At 40.5% G+C, this 17502-nt stretch overlaps 1 protein-coding gene across 3 annotated transcripts in view; it reads right to left on the bottom strand.

Annotated features, from left to right (window-relative positions):
* Window positions 1-17502, bottom strand: part of PIK3C2G (phosphatidylinositol-4-phosphate 3-kinase catalytic subunit type 2 gamma) — a 301036-nt gene that overhangs the window by 38007 nt on the left and 245527 nt on the right. For all 3 annotated transcript variants that reach the window (XM_060112830.1, XM_060112831.1, XM_060112832.1), the window contains one exon: window positions 5710-5785. In XM_060112830.1, coding sequence (XP_059968813.1) covers window positions 5710-5785 — 76 coding nt within the window. The remainder of the gene's footprint in view (window positions 1-5709; window positions 5786-17502) is intronic.

Here is a 17502-nt window from a genome sequence, read left to right as displayed (position 1 = left end):
ATTCTTTCATTTGGTTAAGAGCCACTTGTATTTTATGTGTGTGTGTGGATTATTTTTTCGTATTCTTTACACAGTTTTCTATTTGGTCATTGGTCTTTTTCTTACCAATTTATAGGAGATGGTTACATGTTAAATAATCAACCCTTCATATGTGGAAAATTGCAAATATTTCCCCCATTTTGTTGCTTATCTTTGCTTTTTTTTTTTTTTTTTTTGTTATACGCAGGCCTCTCACTGTTGTGGCCTCTCCCATTGTGGAGCACAGGCTCCGGACGCGCAGGCTTAGCGGCCATGGCTCATGGGCCCAGCCGCTCCGCGGCACGTGGGATCTTCCTGGACCGGGGCACAAACCCGTGTCCCCTGCATTGGCAGGCGGACTCTCAACCACTGCACCACCAGGGAAGCCCTCTTTGCTTTGTTTTGAACTTTGCTACAGTGTTTTATATCATGCAGAATTGTTATAGCTTCTGAATTTGTAGTCATAGTTACAGCAGCTCATCCTAAGATTAAAAAGGATTTTTTCCATGTTTTCTTTGTCATATATATGGTTTCATTATTTACATTTAAAATCTTTCACTCATTTGGTATATATCCTGGCATATGGTGTGAAGTATACTATGGCAACATTATTTGTTGATTTTCTCTTACTTGTTTGGGCAACTATTAAATTCCTGAACATATCTGACTCTATTTATGGACATTCCATTATGTTTTACTTGCTCATCTACTTATGCACTGACACCGCACTGTTTAATTATTGATACTTTGTAATGTGTTTTTATATCTGATAAGGCTAAACTCATTTCTTTGTTTTGCTAATTTTTCCTGGCTTTTCTTTGTTAATTTTTGTTTATGAACTGTAGAATTAGCTTATGTAAATAAAAATAAATCTGTTGGAGATCAGTCAAAATGGTGGAGTAAGAGGATGTGGAGCTCACCTCCCAACATGAACACATCAAAAATACATCTATATGTGGAACAATTCTCACTGAAAACTAACTAATTGGCAGAGGACTCCTGTACAACCAAGGCTGTAAGAAAGATATACATGTAATCAGGTACCAAGGAGAGAAAAATAATTGGGCTGGGATCTTTGTCCCTGAGAGGGACCCAGAAGAAAAGGGAGGATTCTTGGGCAGACACCTGCCCTGGGGAGTGAACAGTGAGAGCCAGATTGGGCACCCCAGTCCTGGGGTCCTATACAGGGGAGAAGTGCCCTCTTGGCTGGTTGGAGGACCACTGGAACTAACAGGGGAGCTGTGAGAAGCCTGGATTCTGCTCCTGAGGAGCACATGCCTGCTGGCTCGATCCCAGGAAGGGCAGAAAGATCTAGTGGTTGCTGGGTTTCCTGCAACCACCTTGGTTCATGCCCCAGCCCAAGTTGAGTGAACACTCCAGCCCCATTCACTTCACATCATGGTGTGGTATTCGATCTGGGGCAACCAATACTGGGGATAAGACACAACTAAGGGATACAGAGACTACCCAGAGCTTGGGCAAGCCTGGATGGAATGGCAGTGGCCATCATTCATGCTTACTCAAGAAGCACATCACAAGCAGCCCAGATCTCTGAGAGCAGCCACTCCACCAAAGCTCATGCCCTGGTACATGTTGAGAGTCCACGCAGGCCCTTCCTGTCCTGTGCTGTGGCTCCACAGTGGAAAGGAGGGTGGTGGAGGCTGGTGACAGTGATTGATTGAGAAGGATGATGAAGACTTGCACCTAAGGCAGCACCTGAGCTGAGTGAGGGGAAAAAAATTGCAGGTGCCTGCACAGTCAGTGCAGCAGAGGCAGCTTGGACCTCTGCTGTGGCCGACACAGGCTGACAGCCTGCGTGGACCCCCTTGCTTCAACATTCCCTCACTCTGGGGCAAGGGTTCCAGTGTGGGGCTAGGGGAAAACCCACACTTAAAGGCAACTGTAATTTATTTTCACACTCGACTCTAGCTTTAAGACCCTCCATTTCCAGTCCACCCTCTACCAAGGGGGTAGCTGTCAGCACACCCTGAGGAAAGATGTGATTTGTATCCATGTCAAATCCAGCTCTCCCACTAAAGGCACTGGGCACATACAGTATGTATAGGGATGTTCCTATATAGGATAGCTAGTGGGAAGCAGCCGCATAGCACAGGGAGATCAGCCTGGTGCTTTGTGTCCACCTAGAGGGGTGGGATAGGGAGGGTGGGTGGGAGACGCAAGAGGGAGGAGGTATGGGGATATATGTATACGTATAGCTGATACACTTTGTTATACAACAGAAACTAACACACCATTGTAAAGCAATTATACTCCAATAAAGATGTTAAAAAAAAATGATGGGGAGGACTTCCCTGGTGGCGCAGTGCTTAAGAATCTGCCTGCCAGTGCAGGGGACACGGGTTCAAGCCCTGGTCCTGGAAGATCCCAAATGCTGGGGAGCAACTAAGCCTGTGCACCATAACTACTGAACCTGCACTCTATAGCCCGCGAGCCACAACTACTGAGCCTGCGTGCCACAACTACTGAAGTTCACGCACCTAGAGCCCCTGCTCTGCAACAAGAGAAGCTACTGCAATGAGAAGCCCGTGCACTACAACGAAGAATAGCCCCTGCTTGCTGCAACTAGAGAAAGCCCATGCACAGCAACGAAGACTCAACGAAGCCAAAATATAAATAAATAAATACACTTAAATAAATAAATAAATATGTGACAAGTAGCAAAAACTTCCTTATTAAAAAAAAAAAGATGGGGAAGGTGGAACAGGAGTCAAGTGATCTAGGCAGAGAAAATTGAATCTGTGAGGTACTGAGGATCTTGTCTTAGCTGAAAAACTGAAAAAAGATAGGAATCAAGATGGGGAAGGATCTGATATTAGATTGGGAAGGGAAATCTGTGGGTGCCAGATTCTGCTATGATGCATCAGGAGGATTTTGGTCTTTTTCCAAAGAGCTGGGCACGCTACATAATTTATGGGGCTCAGTGAAATAAAAATGCAAAATGAAGGGGCTTCCCTGGTGGCGCAGTGGTTGAGAGTCCGCCTGCCGATGCAGGGGACACGGGTTCGTGCCCCGGTCCAGGAAGATCCCACATGCCGCGGAGCGGCTGGGCCCGTGAGCCATGGCCGCTGAGCCTGCGTGTCCGGAGCCTGTGCTCCGCAATGGGAGAGGCCACAACAGTGAGAGGCCCGTGTACCACCAAAAAAAAAAAAAAAAAAAAAAAAAATGCAAACTGAAAATTCAGAGCCCTTTTTACAGAAATTATTAAGCATTTCAGTACAGTGACAGCAGGATTGTTCTAAGCACCGTGCTTTGTATGACTGCATAGGTTACAAGCCCATGATGTTGCCCCTGCCTAAAGGCAATGAGAAGCCAAGGAAAAGGGTTAAGTAGAGGAGAGAAGTGATTGGCTGGCACTTGAAAAAGATAAATTCTTCTGTTGTTCTACCAAGGCACATTAAGTTAGTGAGTAAAGGCAAAGGAATATGGATATCTCCCAGATGCAGGACTATAAGTGATTTCTAATATGATCTTTATAAGTCATGTGCCTAGATACATAGGTGTCCAGAATCCACTCTCAATCCATTAGTTGCGGTAGTAAAATGGTAAAGTCTGGGATTTTTGCTTAAGATGACGTCATCCTATTTAAACCATTATTTAAATACACTTGAATAATTTTATCCTTGAATCATTTAACAACATAAGCTCAAAGTTTCAACTAGTTGACAAGAATTATGCTTAAAATAATATTGTGCTTCTTGTTTAGAATCAACTGATATTCTGTGACAAAAGTATTAACATTAAGAATTGAGAAGTATGAAAGAGGAAATAATTTAAAGCATACAAGAAGGAACAACTTCCTGCTAATCCTTGTTTGTTGTAACGATTTGCATATCCTGCTTAGAAGGTGTGTTCTGTTGTTTTAAGATAACAAGCTGTATTTCATAGGCAGCCTGTATTTAAAAATATTGAGAATCAAATCTTTTTGCTCATTACCACTGATGAAACAAATCCTGAGTATTGTATGATGTAGTAAGATATAAGCAAACCAGAAAAAAAAGAATTCTCAAGCAACTATTTTAGTTTTTATGATAAGAATCCTAAATTTTTTGTGTGTATGTATTTTAAAACACCTTATAATAATCACCAAATTTAAACACTTGGTAGTGATCCACAGTTTACTTTTTGAAACACAGAGAAAGAATTTTCTTTAAGGCCTTTAATGACAAAATAGAGGCCAATCTAGTAGCTTTTTCTTAAAGTTTGACATCTCTAGAAATTGGCAACTTTATTATTATTGGTTTTTTTTAACCTGTTAAATGCAAGTTTATAAATATTGATTGTGAAAATCTCCCCAGCTAATACTATTTTTTTAAAGATATTTGTTGTATAATTTGTAAATTATGACAATAAAAATATTTTATATTGTGGGCATAATTCTTCTTTAGATACATGCTATAAAATGTAAGAAATTACCTTACTTAATATTGTTTATGGTTTGACTATATAAAGCATCTTAGAGAGTAACGTTACATGAGTAAAATGTGGGGAATAACAGTGGTACAATTCTCATATATTAAATTAGGATTTGTTAGTATAGAGCAATGCATAATGGGGAAGTGAGTCCTTGATTTAAAGTTACTCTCAGTCTAACAGGAGAAACAAGGCAGACACAAAAATAAATATGTAACAATAAACAGTCACACTATAAGACCTGACCTGGCTGTACAGAACTGTACACCTGAGGGTTAAATATCTAGGATGTCAGATACAGGCAGAGGTAATGAGCAGATGGGCCTAATCTTAAAGGCAGAGAATCGGAAGGTGGATGTGGATAAAACTCAGACTGGGAGCTGCAAAGGAAAGGGGGGTAAGCCCTAGCAAACTATGGGTTTGCAAATCTTACGTGAGATAAAAACCAGTATCAGTGTTAGATGGCCACTGGCAATGGAATTATATTACGAATGCTTAAGATTGATAGGACATTCTAATATTTTAATGGCTGAGATGCTCTTGGCTTCACATAAGAGAAAACTAGAGATAACTTAAGCAAAAATGGAGATGAACAAATGGGTAAAGACCCATCCCCAAGCATGGAATTTAACCTAGGCCTCTCAAAAAAATAAGTAATATTTTAAACTGTCAAAAAAAAAAAAGATTGATAGGACATTCAAAAAGAGTCTCTGCCAATCTAGGTGAGACGATAGAAAAATTAATTAGAATTAACATATATTTGGCAGAGAATAGGGTGGATAATTGTGCTGGTCTAGTTTGGGATCCTGGTAATAAAAGAATTCATGAGGGAGGTGGAATAATTATTGAGCTTTAAAAGATAAGAGTGAAACTGCTAGATAACTCATGATCATTATTATTGCCTAATATTTATTTTTGTTGCTTCCAAATATGTTGAGTAAACTGTAAGACTTACCTGCAGGGGAAAACAGGACTTCTGCCTCTGAAATGCAATTCCATCTCAATGCACAATTAGTTGAAATGAGTTAATAGTGTGATACCATGTAGTTATTATAATTGGACAAATATATCTGGGTTTAATTTAACTTGATAGACATATTCTAAGGAGTTAAAAAGTTTTGAAGTGGTTAGAAAAGACTCTTAAGGCCTTATTCTTAAAAAGAGATTTTAATTTGAAAAATAAAAAATTATAGTTATGATTTTTTTTACAATTATATTGAAACAATAATTGCACATAGAAATAATGATAAAATTACTTGCCTAAGTCCACAGGTGATGATTCTTCCATTGTTTGTTCCACAGGCTCAGAGAGGAAAAAACTAAGTACACAATCACTCTGAAAAATAAGGCAAAATAAAATATTTTTTCATATCTTACATTTATTTATTGTTCCTGTTCCCTAGTATTTAAAAACATTGACCCTAATATATAATGTTTATAGATACCTGTTTTATTTATAGATATATCTATATTTACAGATTCCATAAATAGAAAAAAATATACTGGGAAGTTTATTAAGTCAATGCTATAATTTTACACCAAGTTAAACTTAACTTTCATGAGATTAGATATCTGGTTATTTGATATTTCTTTAAGAGGCTCAGGTGTGCTCTGTTTTTAGAGCTCACCATATGTTTATATTCTTGAACTTTACAATTATGCATGAATCTCACACCTCCTTTTTCTAGAAAATGTGTACCACTGGACAAAGCTTTTGAAGAAAAATTACTCTCAGTAGGACACAGGTACTCAGTGAAAACTCATTACTCCTCAAGGTTCAATTCTAGAAATGCTCACTAATTACTGACTACACCAATGCCATAGAGGAATGTTAGGGGATACTTAGAAACAGAAAGATGCAAAAGGTGACCCCTCTTTAGAACACAATCTAGTGGAGGAAACAGATTGTATTGAATGCTTTAATAGAAATTCTAGCTCTGTTTAATTTTAGAACAAAGAAGTGAGTGTGCTTCTCTTTTAAACTGAGATTGTCACAAACAAACTGACATTTAACCTGGGCTCCAAATGAATGGGCTAACTAGTGAATCAGAATAACTTTTCCTTAGTGACACGGACACACATTTTGTTTTAAGCCATTATATGACCAAAGCAGCCCTTCCTATATTATTATCTGAAGGGTACCACTAAATAATTGATTATTTCTTTTGACTATCATAAGCTGATGCCATAGTACCTGCAAAGCTGCCTGACATTCTACCCAGTTAGCCTTCATTCTGTGCAATGGCCTTTAAAACCTCTTCCAGAAACTTAAACTTCCAACTCTGACTCATTCTTTGCTGATGATTTTGTCCCCACTCTAGAGAAAATAAAAGGCAGATGGAAACTCCTATATTTCCTGCTACAAAATCTACAGCTGCACAAAGCCACTTTTTCTCTTTTTTTCTGCTACACAGGAAGAAGTGTCTCTCTTCTCATCTATTATAAGTTGAATTCTACCCTCTGAAAATTTATATGTTGAAGTCCTAACCCACAGTAGCTCAGAATGTGATCTTATTTGGAAATAGGGTAATCGCAGATGTAATTAGTTAAGTTAGGTTGAGGTCATACTGGTGGAGGGTGGACCTCTAATCCAATATAAAAAGGGAAAATTTAGACACATTCATGTAGCAAAGATGATGTGAAGAGACATAGGGAAGAGATGGCCATCTACCATCTGTAAGCCATGGACAGAGGCCTGAAATAGAATTTTCCTCACAGCAGTCAGAAGGAACCAACCCTGTCGACACCTTGATTTCAGGCTTCCAGCTTCCAGAACTGTGAGACAACGCATTTCTGTTGTTTACGTCACCCAGTTTGTGGTACTCTGCTATGGCAGCCCTAACAAACTAAGACATCATCCAATGCTGATCATGTCTGTGTCCTAGATTCTATTCCTTCCTCCTCAAGAACCTTGTAGAATATCCCAATCTATACTTTAGTGTCTTTTTCTTCCTCCCTTCCTTCCTCCCCTTCTCTCTTTCTTTCCTTCCTTCCTTCCTCCCTTCCTTTTTCTTTTTTCTTCCTTTCTTCCTTCCTTCCTTCCTTCCTTCATCCTTCCTTCCTTTTCTTTTTCTTCCCCCCTTCTTTCCTTCCTTCCTCCCTCCCTCCCTCCAATATCAAGTGTGGCCAACTCTCTCCATTTTAACAACTAACAAACAGATGACTCAAACCACACAAAGTACACTCACACAAAAATAATGTCACTAGTGCTCCTTTCAAGTCCTATTATTTTTCTCCTCTTTGACACAAACTTATGGAAAGAGTTGTCAGCACTCACACTGGTTCCTCTTCTTCAACTTTCACTCACTTTATGACCTATCACACTCAGGTTTCTGTCATTAATCGTCCTCTGAAAATGCTCTTACAATCATTTCTTTTTTCTTTTTTTATTATTAGTTTCTGCTTTATAACAAAGTGAATCAGTCATACATATACATCTGTTTCCACATCCCTTCCCTCTTGCATCCCCCTCCCTCCCACCCTCCCTATCCCACCCCTCCAGGCGGTCACAAAGCACCGAGCTGATCTCCCAGTGCTATGCAGCTGCTTCCCACTATCTACCTTAGTTTGGTACTGTCCATGCCTCTCTCTCGCTTTGTCACAGCTTACCCTACCCACCTCCCCATATCCTCAAGTCCATTCTCAAGTAGGTCTGTGTCTTTATTCCTGTTTTACCCCTAGGTTCTTCATGACCTTTTTTTTTTCTTAGATTCCATATATATGTGTCAGCATATGGTATTTGTCTTTCTCTTTCTGACTTACTTCACTCTGTATGACAGACTCTAGGTCTATCCACCTCATTACAAATAGCTCAGTTTCGTTTCTTTTTATGGCTGAGTAATATTCCATTGTATATATGTGCCACATCTTCTTTATCCATTCATCTGATGATGGACACTTAGGTTGTTTCCATCTCTGGGCTATTGTGAATAGAGCTGCAATGAACATTTTGGTACATGTCTCTTTTTGAATTATGGTTTTCTCAGGGTATATGCCTAGTAGTGGGATTGCTGGGTCATATGGTAGTTCTATTTGTAGTTTTTTAAGGAACCTCCATACTGTTCTCCATAGTGGCTGTACCAATTCACATTCCCACCAGCAGTGCAAGAGGGTTCCCTTTTCTCCACACCCTCTCCAGCATTTATTGTTTCTAGATTTTTTGATGATGGCCATTCTGACTGGTGTGAGATGATATCTCATTGTAGTTTTGATTTGCATTTCTCTAATGATTAATGATGTTGAGCATTCTTTCATGTGTTTGTTGGCAGTCTGTATATCTTCTTTGGAGAAATGTCTATTTAAGTCTTCAGCCCATTTTTGGATTGTGTTGTTTGTTTTTTTGCTACTGAGCTGCATGAGCTGCTTATAAATTTTGGAGATTAATCCTTTGTCAGTTGCTTCATTTGCAAATATTTTCTCCCATTCTGAGGGTTGTCTTTTGGTCTTGTTTATGGTTTCCTTTGCTGTGTAAAAGCTTTGAAGTTTCATTAGGTCCCATTTGTTTATTTTTGTTTTTATTTCCATTTCTCTAGGAGGTGGGTCCAAAAGGATCTTGCTGTGATTTATGTCATAGAGTGTTCTGCCTATGTTTTCCTCTAAGAGTTTGATAGTATCTGGCCTTACATTTAGGTCTTTAATCCATTTTGAGCTTATTTTTGTGTATGGTGTTAGGGAGTGATCTAATCTCATACTTTTACATGTCCCTATCCAGTTTTCCCAGCACCACTTATTGAAGAGGCTGTCCTTTCTCCACTGTACATTCCTGCCTCCTTTATCAAAGATAAGTTGACCATATGTGCGTGGGTTTATCTCTGGGCTTTCTATCCTGTTCCATTGATCTATCATTCTGTTTTTGTGCCAGTACCACACTGTCTTGATTACTGTAGCTTTGTAGTATAGTCTGAAGTCAGGGATCCTGATTCCTCCAGCTCCGTTTTTCATTCTCAAGATTGCTTTGGCTATTTGGGGTCTTTTGTTTTTCCAAACAAATTTTGAAATTTTTTGTTCTAGTTCTGTGAAAAATGCCAGTGGTAGTTTGATAGGGATTGCATTGAATCTGTAGATTGCTTTGGGTAGTAGAGTCATTTTCACAATATTGATTCTTCCAATCCAGGAGCATGGTATATCTCTCCATCTATTTGTATCATCTTTAATTTCTTTCATCAGTGTCTTATAATTTTCTGCATACAGGTCTTTTGTCTCCTTAGGTAGGTTTATTCCTAGATATTTTATTCTTTTTGTTGCAGTGGTAAATGGGAGTGTTTTCTTGATTTCACTTTCAGATTTTTCATCATTAGTGTACAGGAATGCCAGAGATTTCTGTGCATTAATTTTGTATCCTGCTACTTAACCAAATTCATTGATTAGCTCTACTAGTTTTCTGGTAGCATCTTTAGGACTCTCTATGTATAGTATTATGTCATCTGCAAACAGTGACAGCTTTACTTCTTCTTTTCCAATTTGGATTCCTTTTATTTCCTTTTCTTCTCTGATTGCTGTGGCTAAAACTTCCAAAACTATGTTGAATAAGAGTGGTGAGAGTGGGCAGCCTTGTCTTGTTCCTGATCTTAGTGGAAATGGTTTCAGTTTTTCACCACTGAGGACGATGTTGGCTGTGGGTTTGTCATATATGGCCTTTATTATGTTGAGGAAAGTTCCCTCTATGCCTACTTTCTGCAGGGTTTTTATCATAAATGGGTGTTAAATTTTGTTGAAAGCTTTCTCTGCATCTATTGAGATGATCATATGGTTTTTCTCCTTCAATTTGTTAATATGGTGTATCACATTGATTGATTTGCATATATTGAAGAATCCTTGCATTCCTGGAATAAACCTCACTTGATCATGGTGTATGATCCTTTTAATGAGCTGGTGGATTCTGTTTGCTAGTATTTTGTTGAGGATTTTTGCATCTATGTTCATCAGTGATATTGACCTGTAGTTTTCTTTCTTTGTGACATCCTTGTCTGGTTTTGGTATCAGGGTGATGGTGGCCTTGCAGAATGAGTTTGGAAGTGTTCCTCCCTATGCTATATTTTGGAAGAGTTTGATAAGGATAGGTGTTAGCTCTTTTCTAAATGTTTGATAGAATTCGCCTGTGAAGCCATCTGGTCTTGGGCTTTTGTTTGTTGGAAGATTTTTTTTTTTTTTTTTTTGCGGTATGCGGGCCTCTCACTGTTGTGGCCTCCCCCGTTGCGGAGCACAGGCTCCGGACGCGCAGGCTCCGGACGCGCAGGCTCAGCGGCCATGGCTCACGGGCCCAGCCGCTCCGCGGCATATGGGATCCTCCCAGACCGGGGCACGAACCCGTATCCCCTGCATCGGCAGGCGGACTCTCAACCACTTGCGCCACCAGGGAGGCCCTGTTGGAAGATTTTTAATCACAGTCTCAATTTCAGTGCTTGTGATTGGTCTATTCATATTTTCTATTTCTTCCTGATTCAGTCTTGGCAGGTTGTGCATTTCTAAGAATTTGTCCATTTCTTCCAGGTTGTCCATTTTATGGGCATAGAGTTGCTTGTAGTAATCTCTCATGATCTTTTGTATTTCTGCAGTGTCAGTTGTTACTTCTCCTTTTTCATTTCTAATTCTATTGATTTGAGTCTTCTCCCTTTTTTTCTTGATGAGTCTGGCTAATGGTTTATCTTCTCAAAGAACCAGCTTTTAGTTTTATTGATCTTTGCTATCATTTCCTTCATTTCTTTTTCATTTATTTCTGATCTGATTTTTATGATTTCTTTCCTTCTGCTAACTTTGGGGTTTTTTTTGTTCTTCTTTCTCTAATTGCTTTAGGTGCAGGGTCAGATTGTTTACTCGAGATGTTTCCTGTTTCTTAAGGTGGGATTGTATTGCTATAAACTTCCCCCTTAGAACTGCTTTTGCTGCGTCCCATAGGTTTTGGGTCGTCATGTCTCCATTGTCATTTGTTTCTAGGTATTTTTTAATTTCCTCTTTGATTTCTTCAGTGATCACTTCGTTATTAAGTAGTGTATTGTTTAGCCTCCATGTGTTTGTATTTTTTACAGACCTTTTCCTATAATTGATGTCTAGTCTCATAGCATTGTGGTTGGAAAAGATACTTGATACAATTTCAATTTTCTTAAATTTACCAAGGCTTGATTTGTGACCCAAGATATGATCTATCCTGGAAATGTTCCATGAGCACTTGAGAAAAATGTGTATTCTGTTGTTTTTGGATGGAATGCCCTATAAATATCAATTAAGTCCATCTTGTTTAATGTATCATTTAAAGCTTGTGTTTCCTTATTTATTTTCATTTTGGATGATCAGTCCATTGGTGTAAGTGGGGTGTTGAAGTCCCCTACTATGAGTGTGTTACTGTCAATTTCCCTTTTTATGGCTGTATTTCCCTTATGTATTGAGGTGCTCCTATGTTGGGTGCATAAATATTTACAATTGTTATATCTTCTTCTTGGATCGATCCCTTGATCATTATGTAGTGTCCTTCTTTGTCTCTTCTAATAGTCTTTATTTTAAAGTCTATTTTGTCTGATATAAGAATTGCTACTCCAGCTTTCTTTTGATTTCCATTTGCATGGAATATCTTTTTCCATCCCCTTACTTTCAATCTGTATGTGTCTCTAGGTCTGAAGTGGGTCTCTTGTAGACAGCATATATATGGGTCTTGTTTTTGTATCCATTCAGCCAATCTGTGTCTTTTGGTGGGAGCATTTAGTCCATTTACATTTAAGTTATTTTTTGATATGTATGTTCCTATTCCCATTTCCTTCATTGTTTTGGGTTCGTTGTTGTAGGTATTTTCCTTCTGTTGTGTTTCTTGCCTAGAGAAGTTCCTTTAGCATTTGTTGTATAGCTGGTTTGGTGGTGCTGAACTCTCTCAGCTTTTGCTTGTCTGTAAAGGTTTTAATTTCTCCATCAAATCTGAATGAGATCCTTGCTGGGTAGAGTAATCTTGGTTGCAGGTTTTTCTCCTTCATCACTTTAAATATGTCCTGCCACTCCCTTCTGGCTTGTAGAGTTTCTGCTGAGAGATCAGCTGTTAACCTGATGGGGATTCCCTTGTGTGTTAGTTGTTGTTTTTCCCTTGCTGCTTTTAATATGATTTCTTTGTGTTTAATTTTTGACAGTTTGATTAATATGTGTCTTTGCATATTTCTCCTTGGATTTATTCTGTATGGGACTCTCTGTGCCTCCTGGACTTGATTAACTCTTTCCCATATTAGGGATGTTTTCAACTGTAATCTCTTCAAATATTTTCTCAGTCCCTTTCTTTTCCTCTTCTTCTTCTGGAACCCCTATAATTCAAATGTTGGTTCATTTAATGTTGTCCCAGAGGTCTCTGAGACTGTCCTCAGTTCTTTTCATTCTTTTTTCTTTATTCTGCTCTGCAGTAGTTATTTCCAGCATTTTATCTTCCACATCACTTATCTGTTCTTCTGCCTCAGTTATTCTGCTATTGATCCCATCTAGAGTATTTTTCATTTCATTTATTGTGTTTTTAATTGTTGCTTGATTCATCTTTAGTTCTTCTAGGTCCTTGTTAACTGTTTCTTGCATTTTGTCTATTCTATTTCCAAGATTTTGGATCATCTTTACTATCATTATTCTGAATTCTTTTTCAGGTAGACTGCCTATTTCCTCTGCATTTGTTAGGTCTGATGCATTTTTATCTTGCTCCTTCACCTGCTGTGTGTTTTTCTGTCTTCTCATTTTGCTTATCTTACTGTGTTTGGGGTCTCCTTTTTGCAGCCTGCAGGTTCGTAGTTCCCGTTGTTTTTGGTGTCTGTCCCCAGTGGCTAAGGTTGTTTCAGTGGGTTGTGTAGGCTTCCTGGTGGAGGGGACTAGTGCCTGTGTTCTGGTGGATGAGGCTGGATCTTGTCTTTCTGGTGGACAGGTCCACGTCTGGTGGTGTGTTTTAGGGTGCTTGTGGCCTTATTATGTTTTTAGGCAGCCTCTCTGCTAATGGGTGAGGTTGTGTTCCTGTCTTGCCAGTTACTTGGCATAGGGTGACCAACACTGTAGCTTGCTGGTCGTTGAGTGAAGCTGGGTGCTGGTGTTGAGATGGAGATCTCTGGGAGATTTTCGCTGCTTGATATTATGTGGAGCTGGGAGGTCTCTTGTGGACCAGTGTCCTGAAGTTGGCTCTCCCACTTCAGAGGCACAGCACTGACTCCTGGCTGCAGTACCAAAAGCCTTTCATCTACCTGGCTCAGAATAAAAGGGAGAAAAAGTAGAAAGAAAAAATTAGTAGAAGAAAGAAAGAGAGAAAGAAAGAAAGGAAGGAAGGAAGGAAGGAAGAAAAAGAAAGGAGGAAGGGAGGGAGGGAGGGAGGAAAGAAAAAGAAAGAAAAAGAAAGGAGGGAGGGAGGGAGGAAAGAAAGAAAGAAGGGAGGGAGGAAGGAAAGAAAGAAAGAAAGAAAGAAAAGGAGGGGGAGGGAGGGGGAGGGAGGGAGGAAGGGAAGGTAGGAAAAAGAGAAAGACGATAAAGTAAAATAGAATAAAGTATGATAAACTATAAGTGTTATTAAAATAAAAAAGTAATTATTAAAAAAAATTTGTAAAAAACAGACGGATAGAACCCTGGGACAAATGGTGGAAGCAAAGCTATACAGAAAAAATCTCACACAGAAGCATACACATACACATTCACAAAAAGAGAACAAGGGGGAAAAATCGTAAATCTTGCTCTCAAAGTCCACCTCCTCAATTTGGGATAATTCGTTGTAAAAAGAGGAAAAGGGGGAAAAAATCTTAAATCTTGTTCTCAAAGTCCACCTCCTCAATTTTGGATGATTCGTTGTCTATTCGTGTATTCCACAGATGCAGGGTACATCAAGTTGATTGTGGAGTTTTAATCCGCTGCTTCCGAGGCTGCACAGAGAGATTTCCCTGTCTCTTCTTTGTTCTCACAGCTCCCGGGTCTCAGCTTTGGATTTGGCCCCGCCTCTGCGTGTAGGTCCCCGGAGGGTGTCTTTCTTTGCTCAGACAGGACGGGGTTAAAGGAGCAGCTGATTCGGGGACTCTGGTTCACTCAGGCCGAGGGGAGGGAGGGGCACGGAGTGCGGGGCGAGCCTGCAGCGGCAGAGGCCGGCGTGACGTTGCACCAGCCTGAGGCACGCCGTGCGCTCTCCCGGGGAAGCTGTCCCTGGATCCCGGGACCCTGGCAGTGGCGGGCTGCACAGGCTCCCCAGAAAGGGGGCGTGGACAGTGACCTGCGCTTGCACATGGGCCTCTTGGCGGTGGCAGCAGCAGCCCCAGCGTCCCACGCCCGTCTCTGGGGTCCGCGCTTTTAGCCGCGGCTCGAGCCCGTCTCTGGAGTTCCTTTAAGCAGCGCTCTTAATCCCCTCTCCTCGCGCACCAGGAAACAAAGAGGGAAGAAAAAGTCTCCTGCCTCTTCGGCAGCTCCAGACTTTTTCCCCGGACTCCCTCCGGGCTAGCCGTGGCGCACTAACCCCTTCAGGCTCTCTTCCCGCCGCCAACCCCAGTCCTCTCCCTGCGCTCTGATTGAAACCCGATACCCGAGCCTCAGCTTCCAGCCCCGCCCGCGCCGGCGGCTGAGCAGACAAGCCTCTCGGGCTCATGAGTGCCTGTCGGCACCGATCCTCTGTGCGGGAACCTCTCCGCTTTGCCCTCCGCACCCCTGTGGCTGTGCTCTCCTCCGCTACTCCGAAGCTTTCCCCCTCCGCCACCCGCAGTCTCCACCCGCGAAGGGGCTTCCTAGTGTGTGGAAACCATTCCTCCTTCACGGCTCCCTCCCACTGGTGCAGGTCCCGTCCCTATCCTTTTGTCTCTGTTTATTCTTTTTTCTTTTGCCCTACCCAGGTACGTGGGGAGTTTCTTGCCTTTTGGGGGGTCTGAGGTCTTCTGTCAGCGTTCAGTAGGTGTTCTGTAGGAGTTGTTCCACGTGTAGATGAATTTCTGATGTATCTGTGGGGAGGAAGGTAATCTCCGCGTTTTACTCTTCCGCCATCTTCCCCCGGGACCTTCTGGTCTAGGAGAGTCTCCTGGAGAGGCGGGAGGTGGGCGGGCGCAGCGGCAGCGGCAGCGGCAGCGGCAGCGTCGCTCCTTCTACCACCCGGAAGCCGGTGCTGGAGGCGCAGTTAGCTCATTAGCGCCAACACCTGGCCCCAGCCAACAGCCTGCAGGTGTGCTGGGATGCCTCAGACCAAACAGCTAACTGGGCAGGGACACAGCCCCATCCATCAGTAGACAGGCTGCCTAAAGACTTCCTGAGTCCACAGCCTCCTCTAGACACAGCCTAGCCCTCCAGAGAGCCATCATTTCTCTTTTTAAGGTCATTTTCTCACCTAAATCTTGGCCCTTATATAACTACTCCATTTTTAGTGAAAAACTCTCTTTCACTTGCTTTCTTGATAGCAAGTTCTCCCAGTTTTTCTTCCATTTGTCCTGCCATCTCTTCTTAGACTTTTTTCAGGCTCCTTTTCCTTTTGCTAATAACTTAAATTCTAGCATCCCTCACTTCTAGGCCCATCTCTCTCATTACTCTAACATGTCCTTTCCGTGTGATGTTATCCCTTTTGGTGCCTTCTATAATGATGCACAAATCTAGACCTTTATCTCAGATCTATCTCTTGAGTCTCAGCCCTCTACATTAAAATGTCTTTTTATTGGCTTCCTTGACTGTTCTAAAGATAATTAAAACCCCCAAACTATACAACTACATGCATTTTCGTTCCCCTCAATTTGCTACTTCTTCCTGTGTCCAGGCTCAAAATAATGTATATCGTTTTGGACTTTCCATTCTCCCTACCCCACACAAAAAGTTAAATGATAAGTCCTATTGATTTCACCTCCTAAATACCTCACTTATCCATTTCTTCCCTCCAGGTATACTGTCGTCTTCCTTGTTCTAGTATCATCACTTCTCACCTAAGTTACAGCAAGTGTTCCCGACTCTTATCTTGCTACCCTTTAATTCAGTCTATCCGTCACACAATTATCTTTCAAAATAAAAATCTAATAATTAACTGCTTAAAACCCAGAAGTGACTCCCCATTGCTCTTAAGCAAAAAGATCAACTGCTTAACAAGGCTTGTAAGACCTTTCTTGAATGGGATCTTGCTCATTTCCCTATCTTCATCTCTCACCATTTCTCTTCTAGTGTATTAACTATAGTGAATTATATTTCCTCAAGTGTGTCATGCTCTTTTAACTCTCTGTTTTTCTACATGCTCTTTTCTCCATCCTTTCCACCCCTGTCCACCCATTTGCCCAAGTTTTATCACATTCTCTCTTCTCTACTCTTTTAGCCTAGTCAGTGAGATATCAGGAGCAGAGATCATTTACTCACTCATATTTAATATAGTATTTTTACTCAATAACTATTTATTAACAGAAACTGAGATCTGTCTTCAGATATAGAACACATTGGTCTTCTAATGCAAATATTTTTATCTATGTAGCAGTTTTATGCGTCATTGTAATCTAGTTAATTTGCAATTTTTATCTCTACATATTGATCTCTTGTGAACTTGTATAATAATATATCCTCAAGAAATATATCCATCTTCAGGAAGCTGACCAAAGCAAGTTTTTTAGTTTGAAAGTCTGAAATCAAATTTCAGAATTTGTTGAAGGAAATTTGACCTTCTTTGGCTTTTGACAATCAGTCAATTATTATTCTCTGGCAACATTTTGACCTCACCTCCTAATGGTTATTAAACTTCAAGAGTAGGCAGAATATCTTCCCAATTAGTGTCTGAAATGTCACCAATAACTAATTATTCCCTTGTATTTACACTGTCATATCCTTGAAACCTACATTTGTAATTCCAGGTGTGGGTGACATGCTGAATACTAATTCCTTAATGTAGCAATATTGTTTTCATTCTTGAGGAAAAGCATGATCCAGTGTCAATGGAAGGAAGAAATCAATAAAAATGATTAAGAAGATAGAAAAAGTAGTATTGCTTGATTTCAAAATAATCAATTAAATTTTCTCCTCAGATTTGGTTTTACTTATGTACATGTATCCCACAGCTTTTTAGCACATTGCACTACTGGATAGTTTGGAGAATTACAGAAATGTTAGTGCTACAGTTGCTTTCACTGA

This window comes from Mesoplodon densirostris, chromosome 11 (assembly GCF_025265405.1).
Source record: "Mesoplodon densirostris isolate mMesDen1 chromosome 11, mMesDen1 primary haplotype, whole genome shotgun sequence".
NCBI lineage: Eukaryota > Metazoa > Chordata > Mammalia > Artiodactyla > Ziphiidae > Mesoplodon > Mesoplodon densirostris.
This window is presented reverse-complemented; position numbering and strand designations above follow the sequence as displayed.